Consider the following 19,853-nt stretch of genomic DNA (forward strand, 5'->3'; position numbering starts at 1 on the left):
TGAAGTAATTCTGTTAACAAAAGCGTGTGTTTTTTTTAGCAAAACACCACAGCATTTCCAGCCATGATTACACCACCAGAAGTGGGTGTTTTTGTGCCACCAAAAAACGGTGATTTTTAGCTTGACATAGGTGGTCTTTCAAGCCATGATTGTGTCACTAAAAGTGAGTGTTTTCTAGCAAGACTTTGCGGCATTTCCAGACTTGATTGTGCTAATGAAAGCAGGTGATTTTTAGAAAGACATTTCAGCATTTCCAGCTCAGGTAGTCCCACCAAAAGTGAGTGTTTTTTCAGTGAAATGTCACAGCATTTCCAGCTGTGTTTGAGCCACCAAAAACGGGTCTTTCCAGCCAAGCTGCTAAGCTGCAGACCACTGTTTGTGACCAACAAATATTGAATTGGTTGTTTTTTTAGCGAGACATTGTCGCATTTCCAGCCATGATTTTATCACCAAAACCAGATATTTAGGCAAAAAAATGATCTTTTCTTAAGTGTAACCAAGTAGTTCATGTCACACATTAACCACAGCAATGTTGAAACTTAAAGAATTGCATCAACTGCAACTTCAACATATCTGCTACATAATGTATACAAATTTTACATATCTATGGTTTGCAGAAACATACAATTTCAACATTTATTTTGCCCACTGGATTGTTTTACAAAGTAAGATTCTGTATTTCAATGTCTTGATAACAACTTTTTCAGTAAATTCAATAGCAGTGTGGCCATTAAATCACTGACAACCGAAGAGGCATAAAATGTAGTGTGAATATTCTAGGCACATCTCTCAGTACAGTACATTTTAAAACTCTAAATAAAACCTGCACCATAGTTGTAGTAATGTACAGTAGGTTAATGGACATCGTCTGGCATAAAATATTATAGATGATTCCATTAAGGGCAACACGTGCAGTAACGTCTGCATCCACACAAGGTCGTATTGAGGTCATTAAAAGAAATGTTAAAGCATGACTGTTGTTTTTTTTCTCTCTATAATCCACTTACCTCTCTTATCTTACCACAAACTGTGCTGTGAGGCAGTCAGGCTGAACAGAGGAGTAGTATCATGGTTGAGTAAGCTGTCTCTCTGGTTTGGGTCATGAAGCTCAAAGTCACTAAACCCCCAACTGGTGAATGGCAATGACTGAGCTTTACTCTACATATTTCATGAAACTGACACAGGCTGCAGAGAAAAGAAAAAAAAAAACAACTGCAGCACAAAATCTGTTTGTGCAAAGCAAGTGTGCATCCAACATTAAATCTTTATAGTCCTCCAATAGAATTAATTAAAAAAAAAAACTTACATGCACTAGTTGTGTTAGAAATAAACTGAATATTTGATACAGGAAAAGAAATTCAATTAGTTTATTTTTCAGCATGCTTACATGCTACTCGATCCACTTCTGATTTAGTTATTTACTGCAATACAATCCATTCACTGACTATTTTTCATTTTTGACTCAGGAGTACAGCTGGTGGCTGAAAATTAACTGGAAAGCAGTCATGTCTGCCGTCTAGAAATACTCTAAAAACTGAAAGCACTCAGGCATCATATTGTTTGCAAAGAGTTCAGAGTCTTTGCTAATTACAGTTCTGCTAATTCAATTAAAAACACTTCGGGAACAGCTTTACAAGAAGTTCTCACAAACACAAAAAGAACTCAATGTCGGCCCTCTAAACTCTCAGAGAAAACAGTGGGACGCATTATCATAGCAACAAAAGGACTTGGACAACAGACACATATCACACATTTTTGAGAGCATACTCGATGAGGAAGAGAGAAGCAAGCGCGGTTAAAACACCAAAGACTCACAGAGATGAAATATCACAGGCTTCCCCCCTCGGGTTGCCTGACTCACTCTGATGTCTCAGAAGTGCCAAAATGCTTCTTCTTGAGCCATGAGAGACCTGCCAGCTTCATCAGCATATCTCATATCCTTGGAGGAGGGAGGGGGGGGAGATGAGGGGTTGGGGTGTTTTGCATTTTGGGTGTGGCGAATGTTCCCCAGTGCAGGGCGAGCATGAAGTTTCCTTTCTGCAAAGTCCCAAAACTCTTTCGTCTTTGTTGCAGCTTTGTTATTTTTATCCCTCCAAAACATTGTTGTTTTCTCAGAATTCGATTTTCAAAGTCAAAAAGAAGTTTGAGGAAGAATATAATAATGAAGAGAAATGTAAAAAATAGGCAGATAAAAATTTCCATGAGTCATGCCTGAGTGTATTTGAGCCTCCAGGGAATGAATTCAAGTTAACATAATGCATGTGTTGTTGTGCTTGTACATCTACAATACAGTAGACACATTTATGCTCTCAGTATGTTAAAGTTGCCTACAGTATATACCTTTGTGGGTCTTATATTTTCAGTAGATTTCTAACCTGAGGCCACAGTGAGCCTGGGTTCAGCCCAGCAGATCTCATCAATATTTAAGAAGCACATTCAGTGGTGTAGCAGGCCTGACGCAGTCTGGCATCAGTGCTGAAAATCCTGAATTGTAAAACGACCACATCAACAACAGTTTGCACAGAAAATCAAAGGTGAATCCTTTTGTTATAGCTTGTGCCGATTTTAGGAATCTTATTTTGCTTGAAGCAAGCAAAACCCTCATCCAAGGCGAGAGTTATTTGTGAAATAACAGACGGGACGTACAAGTGAAACACTTTACCTGCCTTGTTTCACTGTCGTATCGAATGTAATATATCAGATTTCCAGTGTTTGCTAATACTGCTGTCGACATTGTTTCAGTCCTGCATTAAAAATGAAGGTGCTGAAAAACACTACACATATGATAACAATACTATTGAGTGCTATTATAATCATTTTCATGTTGTTACCAAGGTTTTAATAATGGGATGATAATGATAATGCTGCATGTCATTTGGGTTTTTTTTCTACTCAGATTTAGTGCAGCTTAGCATTACCTTAACAGTTCACCCCCCAAATAAAAAATTCATATTTTTCCTCTTATCAGTCTAGATTGTTTTGGTATGATTTGCAGAGTGTTGGAGGTATCCGCCTTCTCTCCAGTATAATGGAACTAAATAGCACTCGGCTTGTGGTGCTCAAAGCGCCAAAAACATGCATTTGAAAAACTCAACAGCAATGTCTCTTTCCAGAAATCATTAGCCGGTTATTCAAGATAATCCACAGACCTTGTCTTGAGCAGTTTCATGACTGAACTATTTTCTTTCCACCAAACTTCACCTGCCCACTGTGTCACCAAGCAGAGGGAATTTACTGCCAGCTCACTTAGCACCACTGAGTTCAGTCATGGAGAACCACAAGACCTACTGCAATGCACACAGTATAAAAGTACTATATTTTTTCTAGTGTATATTTTTAAAGACAGTGCATATTAAAATACATGTCATTAGACTGCTCAATCTATCCGTGGCTCTAGGGTCTTGGGCCTATCCCATCACACATTAGTGCTATAATATATATATATATATATATATATATATATATATATATATATATATATATATATATATATATATATATATATATATATATATATATATATATATATATATTAGGAATGTGTTATTGCCTTTACTTAGTTTAAATAAAGTACTCAACTTTTAAACAATATAGAGGAACTAATTAGTTGGCATTTAATTGTTTAGAAAAAAATAAGAGTTAAGTCATCCTCATCAATATTTGGTGCAAATGCACTTTTACCCCTAAATAATGACATGAAAGCAGCAGAGGACTTTTATGTTGACCAAATTAAATACATATACACACTAATTGATGCAAAAATGCCTAAACTGGTGCATAAAAAAGAATGCTAGAAATTAAGTGTGTGGTGCTCGAAGTTTCATAAAACAAACATAAAATCACAGATGGTTGAGTGATTAGGAAAATAGGTGGGTGACCAGTAATAAGAAATGCCTGACTTTGTGTAAGCAACAACTCAGGAGTCTGGTAAGACAAATAAATATGACAAAAAAGTAATTCTTACACACAAAAAGCGCAAAAAACTCAAATCTAAATCTTCCTTTGACATTATATTTCTCTGTTTGTTGCCTTTTTATCCCTCTCTTGTGCAGTTCCTGTCGCTGTCTCGTTTCTTTGAAAAGCAAACACAGCTCTCTTGATAGCGAAAGCAGCACCATTATCAATTACTCCCCGCCTCCTGCACCAAATAACCTCCCTGCAGACACAGCACATTTTCCTGGCCTAGAGAGAGAAAGATAGAGGGAGCAAGGAAGAAAGAAAAGACAAGAAATGGATAAAGAAAGACTGAGAATCTGAAAGAGAGAGAGGGAGAGAAGCAGAAATAGAGACAGAAGGAGCAGGACAGCAGAGGAGAGAGAAGAGGACAGAGGCAGGCAATAAGATGGGGGGATACAAAAAATTGCTTACAGTAATAAACATTATATAGCCGTTCTTAAGGTGGGCTGGACGATAAGGGAGCTGTGTGAGTGTGTGCTCGTCTTTGTGTGCGATATTTGTCCTCATTTGACTTAGCATATAAGCTAGAGCATGTGCTGCCGCTATATAATAAGAGTGTGGATTGAGGCTACACTGGTGATATTATTGAACACACACATACAGCAGGTGTAGTTGAGCTGTTTCTACAGGTGAAAACAGTGAAAAAGCAAGACATGAGTTCAGTTTCAAGTAAGTCACTGTTGAAATGTCCATACCAAAGTGTAAAAAGATGTTAAGAAGTTTGTAGAAAGAAAACTGGGAAGATTTTCAACAAACAAACAAAACCATATCAGAACATCCATTTACAAACTCTCACACAACTTGTGCAATATAATCCAAGTTTCATTTATCCAAACAGGCAGCTTTTTCCAGCGGGGAACTGAACTAAAAGGTAAATTTGTCTTTGCTCACTTAGACAGACTTCATTCAAAAAACAGTCATTTTACCTCATTGAACACAGGAGCTGATGGTCTACCATTGCCTCGATTGGTAGGTTAGTGTGTGTTATTGTGTGAATTAAGTGTTTTAAGTGTTAGTTTGGATTTACCAAAGTCACAAAATAACACAAACCCACTTACTGATGGAGGCAATGGTAGATAAGCAGCTTCTATGTTCAGGAAGGTAAAATTACTGTTTTTGTCAATTGAGTCTGGCTTTAAAGAGAGTATAAAATATTTCACTTTATGTTCCCTGCCAGAAAGGGCTGCGTGTTTTGGAGGTACTGAGCATAAATGAGACTGTGATTTTATTGCATGAAGTGTGTGAGAGTTTATAAACTGATGTTTTGATATAGTTTTGCTGGAACGTTATGACTTCAGTTCATCAATCACTTTCTCTTTTTGTATTCTTCGTTCACTAGAGGCATACGAGGAAAAAAGTTTTCTTCACAAATTCATTTCCACACTGGGTGAGTGATTGATATGACTCAAAATTAATGTTCCCAAATGAAACTAACAGTATGCAGGGACATGTGGATTGAATTGTAAAGAAAAAGGAAAACAGCAGAACGCAGTAATGGCAGTTTAAAAAGGAGTGGAGTGGAGGAGTGAAAAAAAATCAAGCAGAAGGGGATCAGTGGTTCCTGTCATGCACAGATATTTATTCAGAAATGCATTTTACAGTCAAATTTGTTTTGCTAATCGCAAACCATAACAACAGCTTTACCCTGATTTTCAGGTTTCTCTCCACTATATCAGTCACATGGACATAATCTGTATGTTTGTCACTGTAGTGAACGTTTTTCAAATGAGGCAATTGCATACAATTAATATGCTTAATATGTATTTTGCATCATTTAGCCTGTTTCTTCAGAGTCTGACACATTTGTTATCTTTAAATAAGTATGCACTGTCTCATAATAGCAGAGGAAATACCATCGATCCTTTACGTAGGCCTCAGTACGGGAACAAATGTTACAGTGCAAAAATGCTCCAAAAATACTATAAAAGTCAGACATCAGGTAAAACTACATATATATTATCAGCTAAATGTACTTTTTAAGTTTAAAAAGAAAAAGTATGCATGCTAAATAGCTCCTTGGTTTGTGTTATTATTATGTAAGCTGTATTATTAATACTGATAACTTTAAACTGTTTTTATATTTTATATACTGCATAGTTTAAAATACAGTAATCACTGAGCATCATGCTTTATAAGCTGGTTATATTGTTTGCATAGAAAATCTGAATTTCCAGAATTATAACTTAAGGTGTTAAATTTTAAATCTAGTGTTTAAATGTATTCAATTACTTTACACCATTGAACTAATAACCCCAAATGTTATCCCAACTCAAAACCATGGTGCCCGCCTTAAACACTTTGAAGCCTGAGCAAATTGGCCTGATTTCTTTCAAAAACATGATAAGAAGGCAATGAGCAACAGTGAGAAGAAATTTCCCAAAAGTTAGCAAAAAAATTACCTAAAAATTAGGGGAGGAAAAACAAGAGTTAAACAAACAAACATAAACAAAACACAAGAAAATGTCATTATACAAAGTGTGTAAAATACTAATAATTTTGTAAAATATTTTTAAATATATAATTATCATAATGAATATAGTTTTTTTTTACATTTTCCCTAGCGTTTTTTAAAAAATAATTTTTCCAAATCTACTACTTTATTACTCTTATATATTTAAATTTGCTCTGATTTCGAAGGTTTGAATTCAGCATAAGAAAAGTGATTTCTATCGGGTTTAAAAGGACAAAGGATTAATTCAAATCATCCAGGAAGATTATCACCACTTTGGAGGATATTTTAAAATAGCATCGCATTTCTTGCCTACTCTTATAGTATCATTTTGTATTTATTTGTAGTTAATTATTCTCACAAAACATCTAATAGACTTCCCCTGCACCTCTTATTCTGTTTCTGTCTCTCCTCTGTCTTTTACTGCCTCCTTCCATGGGCTGAGCCAACGCCCAGTTGCTGCAGTGCAGCTCACTTCCCCGGTTCCAAAAACTCGACCCCCTCCCTCTCCCGTTCTGAACACCCTTGCCTCTCTCTGTCTCTCTACCTCTTTACCTCTGTCTCTCTGCAGTGAGGCAGAGAGGGGGCAAAGGGACATTGGAGAGAGTTTTTTTGTGCCACTCAACAGCTTCAAACTGCACTGCCCTAAAAACGTAAAAAGAGTGCATATTGTAGTAAATGTTCAGTCAGTAAATATGTTGTAGACTGCTGTTAACTGTAAACACAAGCTGTATATCTTTAAAAGAAATGCTGCAGCAGACACAAACTTTATATTACCTCCTCCTCCCTCCCCCCCACTGTTAGTGAACCTAATGACCCCAAGACAGACTCATGCACATCATCTAAATGTGTTAAAGTTCAGATTGGCTTGAGTTTTTTTTGTTTTTTGTTTTGCCTGAGAGTTTTATGACGCACTATCAGAGTGCTTGTATTAATTTAGTGCTGTTATCCCAGAAGAAGTGTTAGTCTGGTTAAACAGTGTTGTGTAATTCAGTGCAGGGATTGTGGGAGTAATTGAAAAGTGACGAGACACAAGGCTCAGATTGTATCTTCTGAGAGGCATGAGGCCATCACAAAGAGTGATGAGGAGTTCGGGAGATGTTACTGGGATTAATGGTAGAAAAGAAAAGACATTCCTTCAAGAGACAAAAGGCCTTTATCGAAGTCTCACAGAGAAGAAACCATAGGATTACACTACTTTTTGAGAAAGCAAGAAAGAAGAAAACATAACCTATTTTGGCTATATTTCCCATGCATACGTATATAAAGAGTATGGGATACAGCATTGGAAGAGAGGCCCTTTTAGTTCCTATGAAAGTTGCTCAGTGGCACATAAGACAATAAAGTTTGTCCCACATGTGTAAAATTACCTGTCTTTAACTCTGCCTCCACATCATTTGGTCCATAGAGCAGTAACAGTAGAGACTCCACCGGCCGAATGGCTAACTTTCAATTTAGCCATCTGCTAACTTAAATGGGGATAAAATTATTTAATTGTGCAGCTCGTCTAGACTTTCAAAATGTTATCGGACTGAATGGATCAAATCATAGTGGTACAATGAGTCTTTTCGCAGGGATTGTGATCCTACAAAATTATATATCCACTGAATATGTTTAACGTGTGGTTAGATTAAGGCACTCTGTCTTTGGCTTTATTCGCAATACAAAAACCAATGATTGGTTGCTAAAAAGACTCATTTTAGGAAACTAAAATTGCTGAAAACACAGCAATGACTCACTAAAAAACAGCCATTTTGTCTTTTGTTGGTTTCAGTTAGCGGTCTGCAGCTTGGCAACTGTCTCAACTAGGTATCAGTGGCATGGTTATACCTTATGTCATTGTGGTGGCCCAAGTGGGGCAGTGACAAATGCATGGGTGGCATGAGGTACAAGTGCTGCTGCGAGCACGTGTTGGCATAGCTTAAATTTATAATTTTTTTGTTTCATCTACCCATACCTACTTTTTGTCACATTACTGCCTCTCAGGTTTAAGACTGAATAGCACCTATAAACAAAAATTCAGTTTACTTGCCAAACAGTTCAAACTGACCGGGCAGATGGCTAATCCTAATGGGGTGGCACCTGGGGCGGCCAATCAGATTTCATGGGTGGCCCATGCTACCCAGGCCACTCCCTAGACACGCCCCTGCTAGGTATCACACCATCCACCACCCTTATATATTACGTTGTGTATAATACTTGTTTGTAAAAACATAAAACTCCAACATTTTCTTCTGGCGACTGAGGCCAGAAGTCAGAACTCACGTTGCATAGAGTATACCTATACCACATCATGGGCTGCCTTTTTCTAAGCATGTCACATAAATCACGCTGAATATACATAGCTACAGCAGCTCGGCTAGAGTTCAGGGTCCTGTGCCTTTGTAGCTTAGTGGGTATGGTGATGGGGTCGTGTCATTTGACGACCTGTTAGATCATGACACACCCTGTCCTATCCTGTCATATCCATCATGTCCACTTATATACCATCACACCCTGTCCCTCCCTATCACATTATGTCATGTCGCATCCTGCTGCTGCCTGACATAGTAAACTGAAGATCACAGCTGCCATAAAGACAGCCACTTGCTTTGTCATACTCCAGGCAGCCATTAGAGGAGGATCAGACCCCTACATCTCAGCTATACCTCCTAATCTATGGAACAAGGTATTTGCCGATGCAGTTTGCAGAACCACTGCAAAGCAAACACATTTACTGTAATGTAACTCTTGTAAAAAAAAGGAAAAAAAAGTGCACAGTCGATGGGCATTGATCGGGAGCAGCACGAGTCTTGTCCTCAAGTGCTCTTGAGCTGCTCTTAGGCCGTGCCAGAGTAATCCAAGCCTCAGAGGTCGCTGAATTTCCCGGCAGCGTGAGGGAGGCAGCGCTGCAGCTCCTGAGCAGAAAAAGATAAAATTATCCACCTGTGGTTTCACTGGTGATTTTAAAGAGTTAATCAGCACCTTTCAGAGTGCCTCATATTTTTCCCACAAACTATCAGAAACTTAGATGGTACTGGGAGGTGTTAAGAGAAATCCAATAACTGTGTTTAAAAGCTGATAAATATGCAAGCTGCACCATCATCAGCTGCCTGCTGAAAGGGCTTTGACAATGAAAAAGGAGACCGTATTATAAGCGATGCAGAATTGCCGCGTGCGCTAGTCTCCTCATCAGCATTTCAGATGGAAAGAGAGAAAGTTTGCATTATTCTTCTCCTTGACAGGAAGCTGGTCTGCAGTATTGTGGCATCTTGGCTTCCACAGGGGTGACTGAGATAATTTTTGGGTGTCTGCCAAGAGCTTTTCACCCCCAAGCACTTTGATTCTCACAGGGTGGGTCCAGCATGCCCATCTCCAATGATCAATGGTTCCTAATGGAGGAGCAGTCATGCACAGCATGAGATTTAAAAAGGACAAAGATTCTGAGCCTTTTTCTAAAGCCATTCTCTTTGTGGCGGCATAAATCAAATGCTCCAATCTAATTGTTATGATCCGTTGAAATGTGCAGGAGTCATCCCAAGAATATGTTGTGAAGGTTTTTAAACTTAGCAAGTACTTTAGTCTCTAAAAGAACTGTGATATTTTTGAAATGTGCTTACATCCTTTCTTAGATTAGAGTTCTGCTGTGTTCACACTGTGAGTGACAAGGCATCAGTGTGATCAGCTGAGTCGCCATTGAAGTGTTGCCAAAATATTCCTTAACATAGTTGTGTTGTCACAGGCTTGTGTGTGTCTGCAACTTGCCACAAAGCACCTAAACTGAATGTCATATGAAGTTTGTATTTGGTCAAAAAAATATCGATGCTTTTGATCAATGTCTAAGCTCCATTTTAACATCACATTTTACTACAACATTGCATCCCTGTGTGCACAATGTGTCATAACCTGGAAGCAATGCCCATGGGCGGGGTGGGGGGGCAAGTCTGTAGCTAGCTAAAAACACTGTATATCAGCATGCCCAGCCTCCTTTATACATCATTTATATACATCCATGGGTCCAGCATGTCAAATGATTATTATGGCACTTATGTCTACCAGAGAGGGAGCGTGATAGTTAGCTTCAAAATCTACAGTTTGTCCGGCCAAATTAACAAAATACTTGCTGCAAAGTGTCAGGATCCTATAAGGGTCTCGCCTATCAGGCATGTGCACGAGAGACTTGAGGGGTCGAGTGCTGCGGAGCCCGGCAGAATGTGCTTGAGCGGGTAACTTCTGCCAGCGGAGTAACTGACTTCCACTTGCGGTTCTTTTAGACTTCCCAAATGTTATTGACTTGAATTAATTCAATATTTACAATAAAATGAGTCGTTTCTCGGGTGTTTTAACGCTCCCAGTATAAGACACACTTCCAGGGGCCTTGATGAATTCACAGTGACTTCCTGGTGTCTATGCTGGTTACCTAGCGATGACGAGACTAGAAAGTAACTGCACCAGACAAGAAATGATCCTGCATATAACTCCATGTAAAACTACAATTATTTTTGTCTTAACACTCAGCTAACCGTCTCTTGGCTCTAGTTTAATATTTATCAAACATACATGAGAATGATACTGATCTTCTCAACTAACTTTTCAAGAAAGCGCAACAAGCGCATTTCACAAAAGTGCCAAACATTCATTAAATCTCATCTGCAAAGGTACATTTCATTCTTGTTAAAAAAAAAAAAAAAGTCAGTAAGCATTTGAAAATGCAGCAGTATATTTCTGGTTAAGATGTGTTAACATCATTCTCCATTTTGTCATATTACCAACAGAAACTCAGCATTATACCACAAAATAATTTTTAAAATATTTTTGTCTGTTCCTTTTCTTTGTTACGATTAACCATGGTAGTAAATACATCCCAGAATGAAATACACACCTTCCTTTTGTCTACTGGTGCAGTAGCTAAAGTGCTGAGCAAACTCAAATGCCTCTTTTGTTTCACTATTTATCTGCATTGGTGCCCTTAGATAGCGATATGTTATTTCTACCCTGCTGAGCATTGCTTAAGAGAGCCAGCAGTACTCTTTAAATTGTCATACAGTGGGGTATTGTTATGCTGAGGTGGCTTAATTAGAAGTTATTTGACACAAATGTCGCAATATTTCTGCATAGCTACAGCTGCAGTTTAAGTGAATGCCATGAGGTATCAACCCCAAAGCACAGGAAAAGAGGAAAAGAAATAAGAAGAGCAAAATTTAGAAAAACAAAAGCATTAATGATTCTCATCAAATCTCTTTCCTCCAGTACATTTTGGTACTGACAACATTTTGTTGCAGATATTTCAGTGTGAACTCCTCTTTCTACTAAATGCTTTCTCCTCAGTCCTGTGTGGGTGATCCATATATTGAAACTTTGCTGACACCTACAGTTTTAAGTGTGTAAGTGCAGTGATAGTAATAATAGTAGTGGTGTTGATTGCTTTGGTAACTGCAGAAGTGGTAAAGATGTAAAACATTAACAACAGAAATGTAGAGTTGATATTTCAACCCTTAGAGGCTGCACTGTCTTGTGAATCTATGATGTATTTTCATCTTCTGTATGTTAGGTGTAATGTATCCGTGGATGGATTACTGAACAGGCCTAAAAACCTAGAAAAGACTCATGAAGACCACAAATAGACACAAAACAACTAAAGAAATGCAAAACAGATGTGTAGAGACTCAAAATGACTATAAAAGAAACTAAACTGCTACAAATGTATTCAAAATGACTACAAAGAGACCAACAACTACAAAGACACTCAAAACTGATTACAAGAGATGTAAACAGCTACAAAGTGACTGAAATGACTGCATAGAGACACAAAATGACTACAAAGAAATGGAAAACAGCTGAGAAGTGACTCAAAAATAACTACATAGAGATAGAAATAACCACAAAGACACTCAAAATTAATATAAAGAGATGTAAACAACTAAAAAGACACTCAAACTGACCACAAAAGAACTACAGAGATGTAAAACAGCCGAAAAGAGATTTAAAATGATTAGAAAAAGACTTAAGCAGTTCCAAAGATACTCAAAATGACTATACAGAGACATCAAATGACTTAAAGAGACACAAAGCAACAACAAAAAGATAAAAAAAATGACTAAAAAAAAAAACACAGAACCCCAGAGAAATGCATACAAAACAACATCAACAGAAAAAAACACACTAAACAGTTATTAAGTCTGTGTGTCTTGCTCTGTGTGGTAATTGGGCCCTCTGTATGTCTGAGCCCAAAGGGCCTCTTGTCTCACAATCCGCTCATGAATATATCATCGAGGGTTTATATATTGACTTTTATATATTCACAACTTTTTTGCAGTTGTGATCAAAGTCTCATATTTCCTGTATACCGTTTTTAGGCCACATTTAATTCTCAAAAGTTTTATAACATATCAAACACTCAAGCTGTCACACACTTATAAACAACAAATTAATGAATAATTTGACATCCTGGAGCATGTAGCTGATGGTACCTATTCTAAGAACAACATGTAGGGACACATCACATCAAGGTGAAGAGAAAGGCATGCCCTTTGTTACAGCACTCACAACGTCTCTTCTTATTTCAGAGATGTATAGGCTTTAGCAGCACTGGCTGAGTCCCAGAATTTTTTTTTTTTGTGCTGAGGGAAGTGCAAGTCATCGTCAAGGGCAAAGACCAGCGGATACCCACTCTGCTTTGGAGTTAGGCCAGATGGCATGTGACACAACTGGAGAGACACTGCAAAAACGGCAGGGCATTTCAGGGACATTTAAAGAGCATTCCCATAACACATATTAATACGTTTGTGAAAACAATGAAAATAATGAAGCGCATAATACAAATCTAATCACATGAAAGATAAATGTAGAAACGCCCAGAATTTTTAAAAAAAATCAATAAATTAGTTTTACTCAGGAAAAAGTAGCAAGCCAAAATCACAGTGTACTGAATGAAACACCATTTTATCTATTTGTTGATGCAGAGAATTTAAATTGAGAAGCAATTGTAAACAATCATCTTTATAATAATTTGAGTAGGTCTGAAACATTAAATCTGCAATAAACATGCTCATACATGCACCCACATAGGGCCTGGGCTTCATCATCGCATAAAAAGCCTGGACTCAGGGAGTTGGTGGCTGTGTGGATGAAGCAGGCGCCCCATGAATGAAGGCAATGTCCTTGCTGCAGCGGCCTCGGGTTCGACTCCCACTCGAGGCTCTTTGCTGCATGTTGTTCTCTGTATCTCTCCCGCATTCGCGCTGTAGATCTGTCCTATCCAATAAAGGCTAAATTGCCCAAAAAAATATGAAGGGTAAATTACCATGATGGCCTACTGTGCACAGGCTCAGGGGCCCACAGTGTCAGGTGCCCCCTGAGCCTTCACCTGTAAAATGTCACTCAAATCACCAACCAGTAAAAGACTCAAAATGGCCAAAAAGAGATGCAAAATGACAGCAAAATGCATTCAAAACAGCTGCAATTAGATGCAAAATGACTACAGGGTACCCCCTTGACCTTCATCTGCAAAATAACACTGTAATTACTGAATAGGAAAAGACTCAAAATTACTAAAAAGAGACACAAAAAGACCACAAAGAGGCAAAGGAACCAAAGAGAGACACAAAATAACTATAAAAACAGACTAAACATCATTAAGAGACTACCCCCAGTGTGACTGAAAACCACCTCTATGGAACATAAGTGCCCACATGGCAGTCTCTTTCTCTGACACACCTCTTTAGACTGAAAGCTGTTTTTCAGGCAAATCAGGGAGAGAAACTTTCAACAATTCCACAATTACACTAATGGAAAAAAAAAAACAGTTTTCTGAAAGCAACACAGTAGCAAGTGAGATACAGAAAAACGTCCATTAGTAGCAATAAAAACCAGCTGCCACCTGATGGTGCTATAACACAGTGAACATGAGACGGTCAAAGATGTTGCAGTGCAGTTTGGGGCTTTAAATAGCAGTCAAGTATTTGAACATCTCAGCACTGTAGAATCATGAATCACCATCCCTGAGAAACAATTTAATCTACTCAGGAATGAAGAGCATGACACGCCAGCAATAAATATTACACGTTCATGTTACAGGTTCATATGTCGATGGATGAACTGTGGTGTGTGACTCCACTGTTGCAACTCAAAATAAAGAGTGGGATTACACATAATTCACTCCTGTAGCCTGCAACCCCGTAAATCTTCTACAGCAAACTAAATATTCCCAAAAGCACTCAGGAGAAAATTGGAAGTGCCTTTATCTATTGTGCTTATAAAATATGTAACACTCTGCCCAAAGATATTAGAGCGCCTGACACAGCAGACATTTTTGAAAACTTAAAAAATGATCCTTTTGACAAATATTCCAGCTCCCAGCAGTCTGTGTATTTCTCTTCGGTTCAGTATTGTTTGTTGATTATTATAGAGTACAGTACTTGTATGGTTGCTTGACATGATAATATTTTAGTCAGTTTCAATAGCAGTCTACTCATACTTAAGTCCTATTTAAGACCAAGATTGACAACATAAACCATACAGATTTTTCATGGTAAAATGGTATTTCATTAAGCAGCCCCCTCTGATTGTTCTATGTAGATGCATGTCTTTTTCAGGTATCCAAAAATTGCCATTTTTGCTGCTTCATCATTTTCCATATTTAGCAGGCCACAGTTTGGCTCTGGAGCAGGTGGAATTAGATCTGACCCAGAACCAGTATTTTCATTGTATCATCAGTGATCCCAACACCATCTGCTCCAACTCATCATTTATATTCTGTTTTTTTTTTTCTCTGTGTGACATCACCATTTAACTGATCTTCCTCACTACTGTCAGCGGGTTTACAGCATCCTGCTGTTAATTATGATAAAATACAACACAAGCCCTGCCTGTATACTAGAAGTTGCTCATTACAATTTTTGAAAAAGAAATCCACACAAATTTTCTCAGTGTTCAAAGGCTTTAATACTTAAGGAAGGCATCTGAGAGCAGCACAAGAAAAGCGATGTCACTTCATGTTTCAAAAGTGATAACGTAAAGCTGCATTGTGACCTCAAATTCATTACTTGGCTGTATCATGTTTGAGATGCCATTGACATTTTGATACATAGAAAACTTTCTTGTGAAAAAAAAAGCAGCAACTACAAACATATTTTGCCTCCATTGTTATCTGAACAAAGAGAGTGTAAAGTAGTGGCAGGGAGGTGCATGCACCACTCGGAGGTTAACTAATACCCAACATGTGACATGCATGCATCCTTATATACAGTGGACAAAATTGTGGGGTATGGATGCTATAAAGGTCGTATAAAAAGTGTGCTTGCCAATGACCGTTTGTCACATTACTAAATAAACCGCATGTGGGCATCAATCTTGTGCACTGAAACAATTTGCTTATTTAGCCTCTATGAACTGCACAAAACCTTGAACGTACACATGCATCTCCTGAGTGTAATTTCCATGTGGAATTTGGTATAATCAGTCTGCTGATATTGACAGCTTTTCCACACAAGACCTTTCAGCTCAAGCAAAACCGAGAGTGCAGAGTGGAGGCTATGACATTATTTTTGTTGTTTGTTGTAGATCCATTAGTGTCAGGCACGAGGAAATACAAAGCTGTCACTCAAATCAATGCACAGTGAAACTGTTAACCCACTCAATAATGCACAGATGTAGGGATGATAGACACTTTAAGTATGGAGTTATACTATTTGGTACAAAATGTCCTCAATGTCATTGTCAAAGAGAATGTCACATTTAAATATTCAGATTTAGCCACAGTATTGATTTTAATTTCATGCCTTTGGGCTTGAAATGAATGAGTGTATAAGGTGTTACTCTCTAGGCAGATGGCATCCATGAATATAAAATGTATGCACTCCTAGCCCGGTCGCATGCTGCATGTTACATTGCCACATCATTCTGCAGAAAGATGATGTTGCAGGGGCAAGAGAGGGGAACAAATAAAACAGATAGAGTTGCTGGTGCATCATCTCTCTGATGTGGAAATTTGGGCTACAAAGAGCTAATACATCTTATGACTGGAATAAAAATGTAACTGTTAAGACTACAACAAAAAGATGAGTCATGCACTATTTTCATACTTATTGCCTGATGGGTGTAATTCATTTGTCAGTCACATTTTTGCTCATCTTGACAAATAATATCGATTTAAATAATTACATTGAAACTGAAACTATGCCATAGTTTTTGTAGGACTAAGTAACATTGGGAAATATGAAATGAATTATAGATAAATATTATTTTTTGCAACAATAGATTTTCACAGTGGTTGTTATCCTTAAACAGCAAATCATTTCAGAGATTAGCTGTAACTACTAGTGAAAGTTACAGAAATTACAGAAATTTTACAACAAAACATGGACCAATCACACCATTTCTGCCTTTATCATCTTTAAATTGTCTGTTCATGCTGCTGTTTACTATCTGCTACTGAATTGCAACATCAAACAGCCATGCATGACCTCCCGATGTGATGGAAAGGGGGAAAGTGGTGGAATGAAAGGGGAGGGAGAGGACATGCAGTTTTTATGAAGCATTCATGTTGTTGATGTTTTTCCCCGTCTGCCTCTGACACTAAAACATGAAGGAAGTAGGCTAGCGTGGATCTTAATGAATGGCACTATGTTTCCTTGCCACCTTAACATTAACCTTTGATATTCAAAAAGTAACCAAGCTGTGCACAGACTCATGCCGCAGGAGAACAAGCACTCATACGCTGTATATTAGATAAAAGATGATATCCATTCCTTTTTTTTTTTTTACAAGCTCTCATCTCTCTGCTCTTTCTCTCCATCTGTTTCCAGGTGGGAGGTGCCGTGGCCAGAGAGAGAGAAGATGTGTGAAAAAAAAAGAATTTGAAGGCATTCCTCAGCTTTGGCTCCCTTGTCTTTTGTGCCACACTTATGCAAGACCCAACAACAGCTATTGTGCGTGAAAAAGCAGAGACGAAACTGGAGAACAAGAAGGAGCAGTGGGAAGAGGAGGACATTTGACAGATAAAAAGAGGGAGCTCTGCAGCAGGATCCCCACCGTGCCTGAACACAGGACTGCGTGACTGGTCTGTGCAAGCAGAGGGAGAGAGGGAGGAGAGAGGAGTGAAGGGAGGAAGGTAGGAGAGAAAGAAGGGGGAGGGGAGGCATTGCAGCGCAGTGCAAGCTGACTGGATGAGTAGCAGCCGCGGCACAGGCAGCAGCATCAGCACCACTAGCTGTAGCATCTTTCTTTGTGGCTGCTGGAGGCTGTCTTGTGGCTGCCGTAGCATCAACATCCTCCACACATAAATATCTGGACACAGGCGTCCCCACTGCCTGCTTTACACACACACACATGTCGTGGTGGCCACCGAGGACGAGGTAGTAAGTGACGGGGCTCGGGGGACAGAGGGACACAGGAAGAGGAAACAGGGACGACTGGTGGTAGTGCAAACGAGAGGAGGGCTGGAGCGACGGAGACTAGAGCAGCAGCAGCAGCAGTAGCAGCGGCACCATGGCGCAAGCCGCTAAGCAGCTCCGTAAGACCAAGGACCTCGCAGAGGCCGCCGCCCAGGAGCAGCGGGAGAAGGAGGAGGAAAAGTTAAAAAGGAGGAATCGATCCAGAGACCGCAGGCGCAAGGTATGGCTGGCTGTCTCAAGAGACAGGGGAGGTGACGGTGTTTCTTACATCCATCTCTCCTCCTCTACCTGCCTTTCTCTGTCTCTGGATTCTCTCTCTCTCTCTCTCTCACTGCATCAATTGTGCAAGATTGGTGAGGATGCAATTACACATGTATAATTACACAGTTGGTTTTGTGGCCTCAGCTGGTGCGTGCCTGTGTATGTGTGTGTGTGTGTGTGTGTGTGTAGGCTAACCAGTCAAACACATATGCTCTGATACACGTTGTGTTTGCTTGGTCAGATATGAAGCTATGGGGGAAGGAAAAGGAGGCTGATGATGATAGCATGCCATTAGAGGTGTGACCAGTATAAGATGTTGGTTAAATAACAGGTAGTGTCTTTTTTGTTTTTTACAAGCATTTGGGGGAATTTCAGCCTTACATGGGTGCAGCTCATTCATATTAATGCAATGCCAGTTCAGTGTAGTGCACTTACATGTATTTTTCTGCGTACAGTCCCCGTTGATATGCTCCGCATGCTCCATTCTTTCCCATGAAGCTGTGTTGCTCTTTGATTTGGAGTCTTCCCCCATATTACAGATTTTTTTTCTTTGGGGAAGATGTAAAATGGAGGGGGAAGATGGAGGTACACTCTAATAATAGATGCAATTTCAACCCATCTGTTTGTGCTACATGCATTGTTCAATCAAGAATTCCAAGCCAATTATATAATATTTGCTGTTGGTAATATTTGCTGTGTAGAAAATTAATATGTAAATATCTTGTCACCAACATGGCATGCAGAATCTCATCCTGTAGGCAGGGGATTTCTTATTCACCCCTACGCCTCATTTCTCCCCTGCACTCTCTCACACTGGCTGTGCCTTTAGGTGTCGATTTTATTGGGGTTGTGCTGCCTTGCACTCATGCTGACAGCGCTGGAATGATACATATTCTATTGAAAGTACTTGTTGAACAGATTAAAAAAAAAGTTTTTTTTTTCTTTTTTTTAATTTAACTTCTGTGAATTTTATCCATGAGTACAATTAATGCCATCATGCCATGTGCAGAGGCTTAGTCTTCAGTGTGATGCCAGCTTGCAATTACTTTATGTTCCTCCTGCAATATTTCTGTGTGACCATATTGATGTGGAGTTTGTGGCAGTAGAGGATAAACAGGTTTTTTATATTCTTTCCGAGATGTGTGTGTTTGTGCATGAGATAAATAGAATGAGAATTTGTCTGAAAGAAAGAAACACAAAGACAACAAGATGCAGAGCTTGAGTGTTCATGGAGTGTGTATTTAATATTCTTGCAACATAAAACACATTGTTTGTCCTGACCACAAATTATGTGGTTTGCTAAGGGTTTTTCGAGGCTATACAGAAGGCTTTCAACAACATGATTTTGTGGTGTGCTTTTCACTGAAGAACCTGATGAACTGTAGTGATGAAACGATGTCGTGAGGTATTATATTTTCTACCGTAACAAAAAATCCCTTGTGTCAGCTGTATATTGTCAGCAATGTGGGCCCTCTTTAATATGTATCATGCATTAAAGTCACACACTTTGAACTGATTTTCAGTGTAGAGCAATATGCAGAATTTTATCTAATTCGCAAATCCTTGTTCTAATTTAGTGGGAATTTATGTAAAACACAAATAGTTTGGTGAATAGAAGGGCATTTGCAACAGGGTGCAAAAAAATGGTACAAAAATAAGACTACATGGCATGGCCACAAATTATTTGAGGATTACATAACTCCATCAGAGACTGGATTACATTGGACACAGCATATATTGATCTTGTCACTTCCCCCTGTTTGTTGTGTAACTAGAGTTTGGTTTTGGCGACTAAAATAAGTTTGAGTTGTAAT

At 38.8% G+C, this 19,853-nt stretch overlaps 1 protein-coding gene across 10 annotated transcripts in view; it reads left to right on the forward strand.

Moving 5' to 3' along the window:
• Positions 1-19,853, forward strand: part of ank1b (ankyrin 1, erythrocytic b) — a 139,147-nt gene that overhangs the window by 27,539 nt on the left and 91,755 nt on the right. For all 10 annotated transcript variants that reach the window (XR_015775262.1, XM_088071501.1, XM_088071502.1 and 7 more), the window contains exon 3: positions 17,191-17,998. Coding sequence is in view for 9 of the 10 variants with exons in the window: in XM_088071501.1 (XP_087927627.1) it covers positions 17,873-17,998 (126 nt within the window). In the remaining variant the exon portion in view is untranslated. The remainder of the gene's footprint in view (positions 1-17,190; positions 17,999-19,853) is intronic.

Source organism: Plectropomus leopardus, chromosome 20 (genome assembly GCF_026936395.1).
Source record: "Plectropomus leopardus strain MGB_pleo_1.0 chromosome 20, ASM2693639v1, whole genome shotgun sequence".
In the NCBI taxonomy this organism is placed as follows: domain Eukaryota; kingdom Metazoa; phylum Chordata; class Actinopteri; order Perciformes; family Serranidae; genus Plectropomus; species Plectropomus leopardus.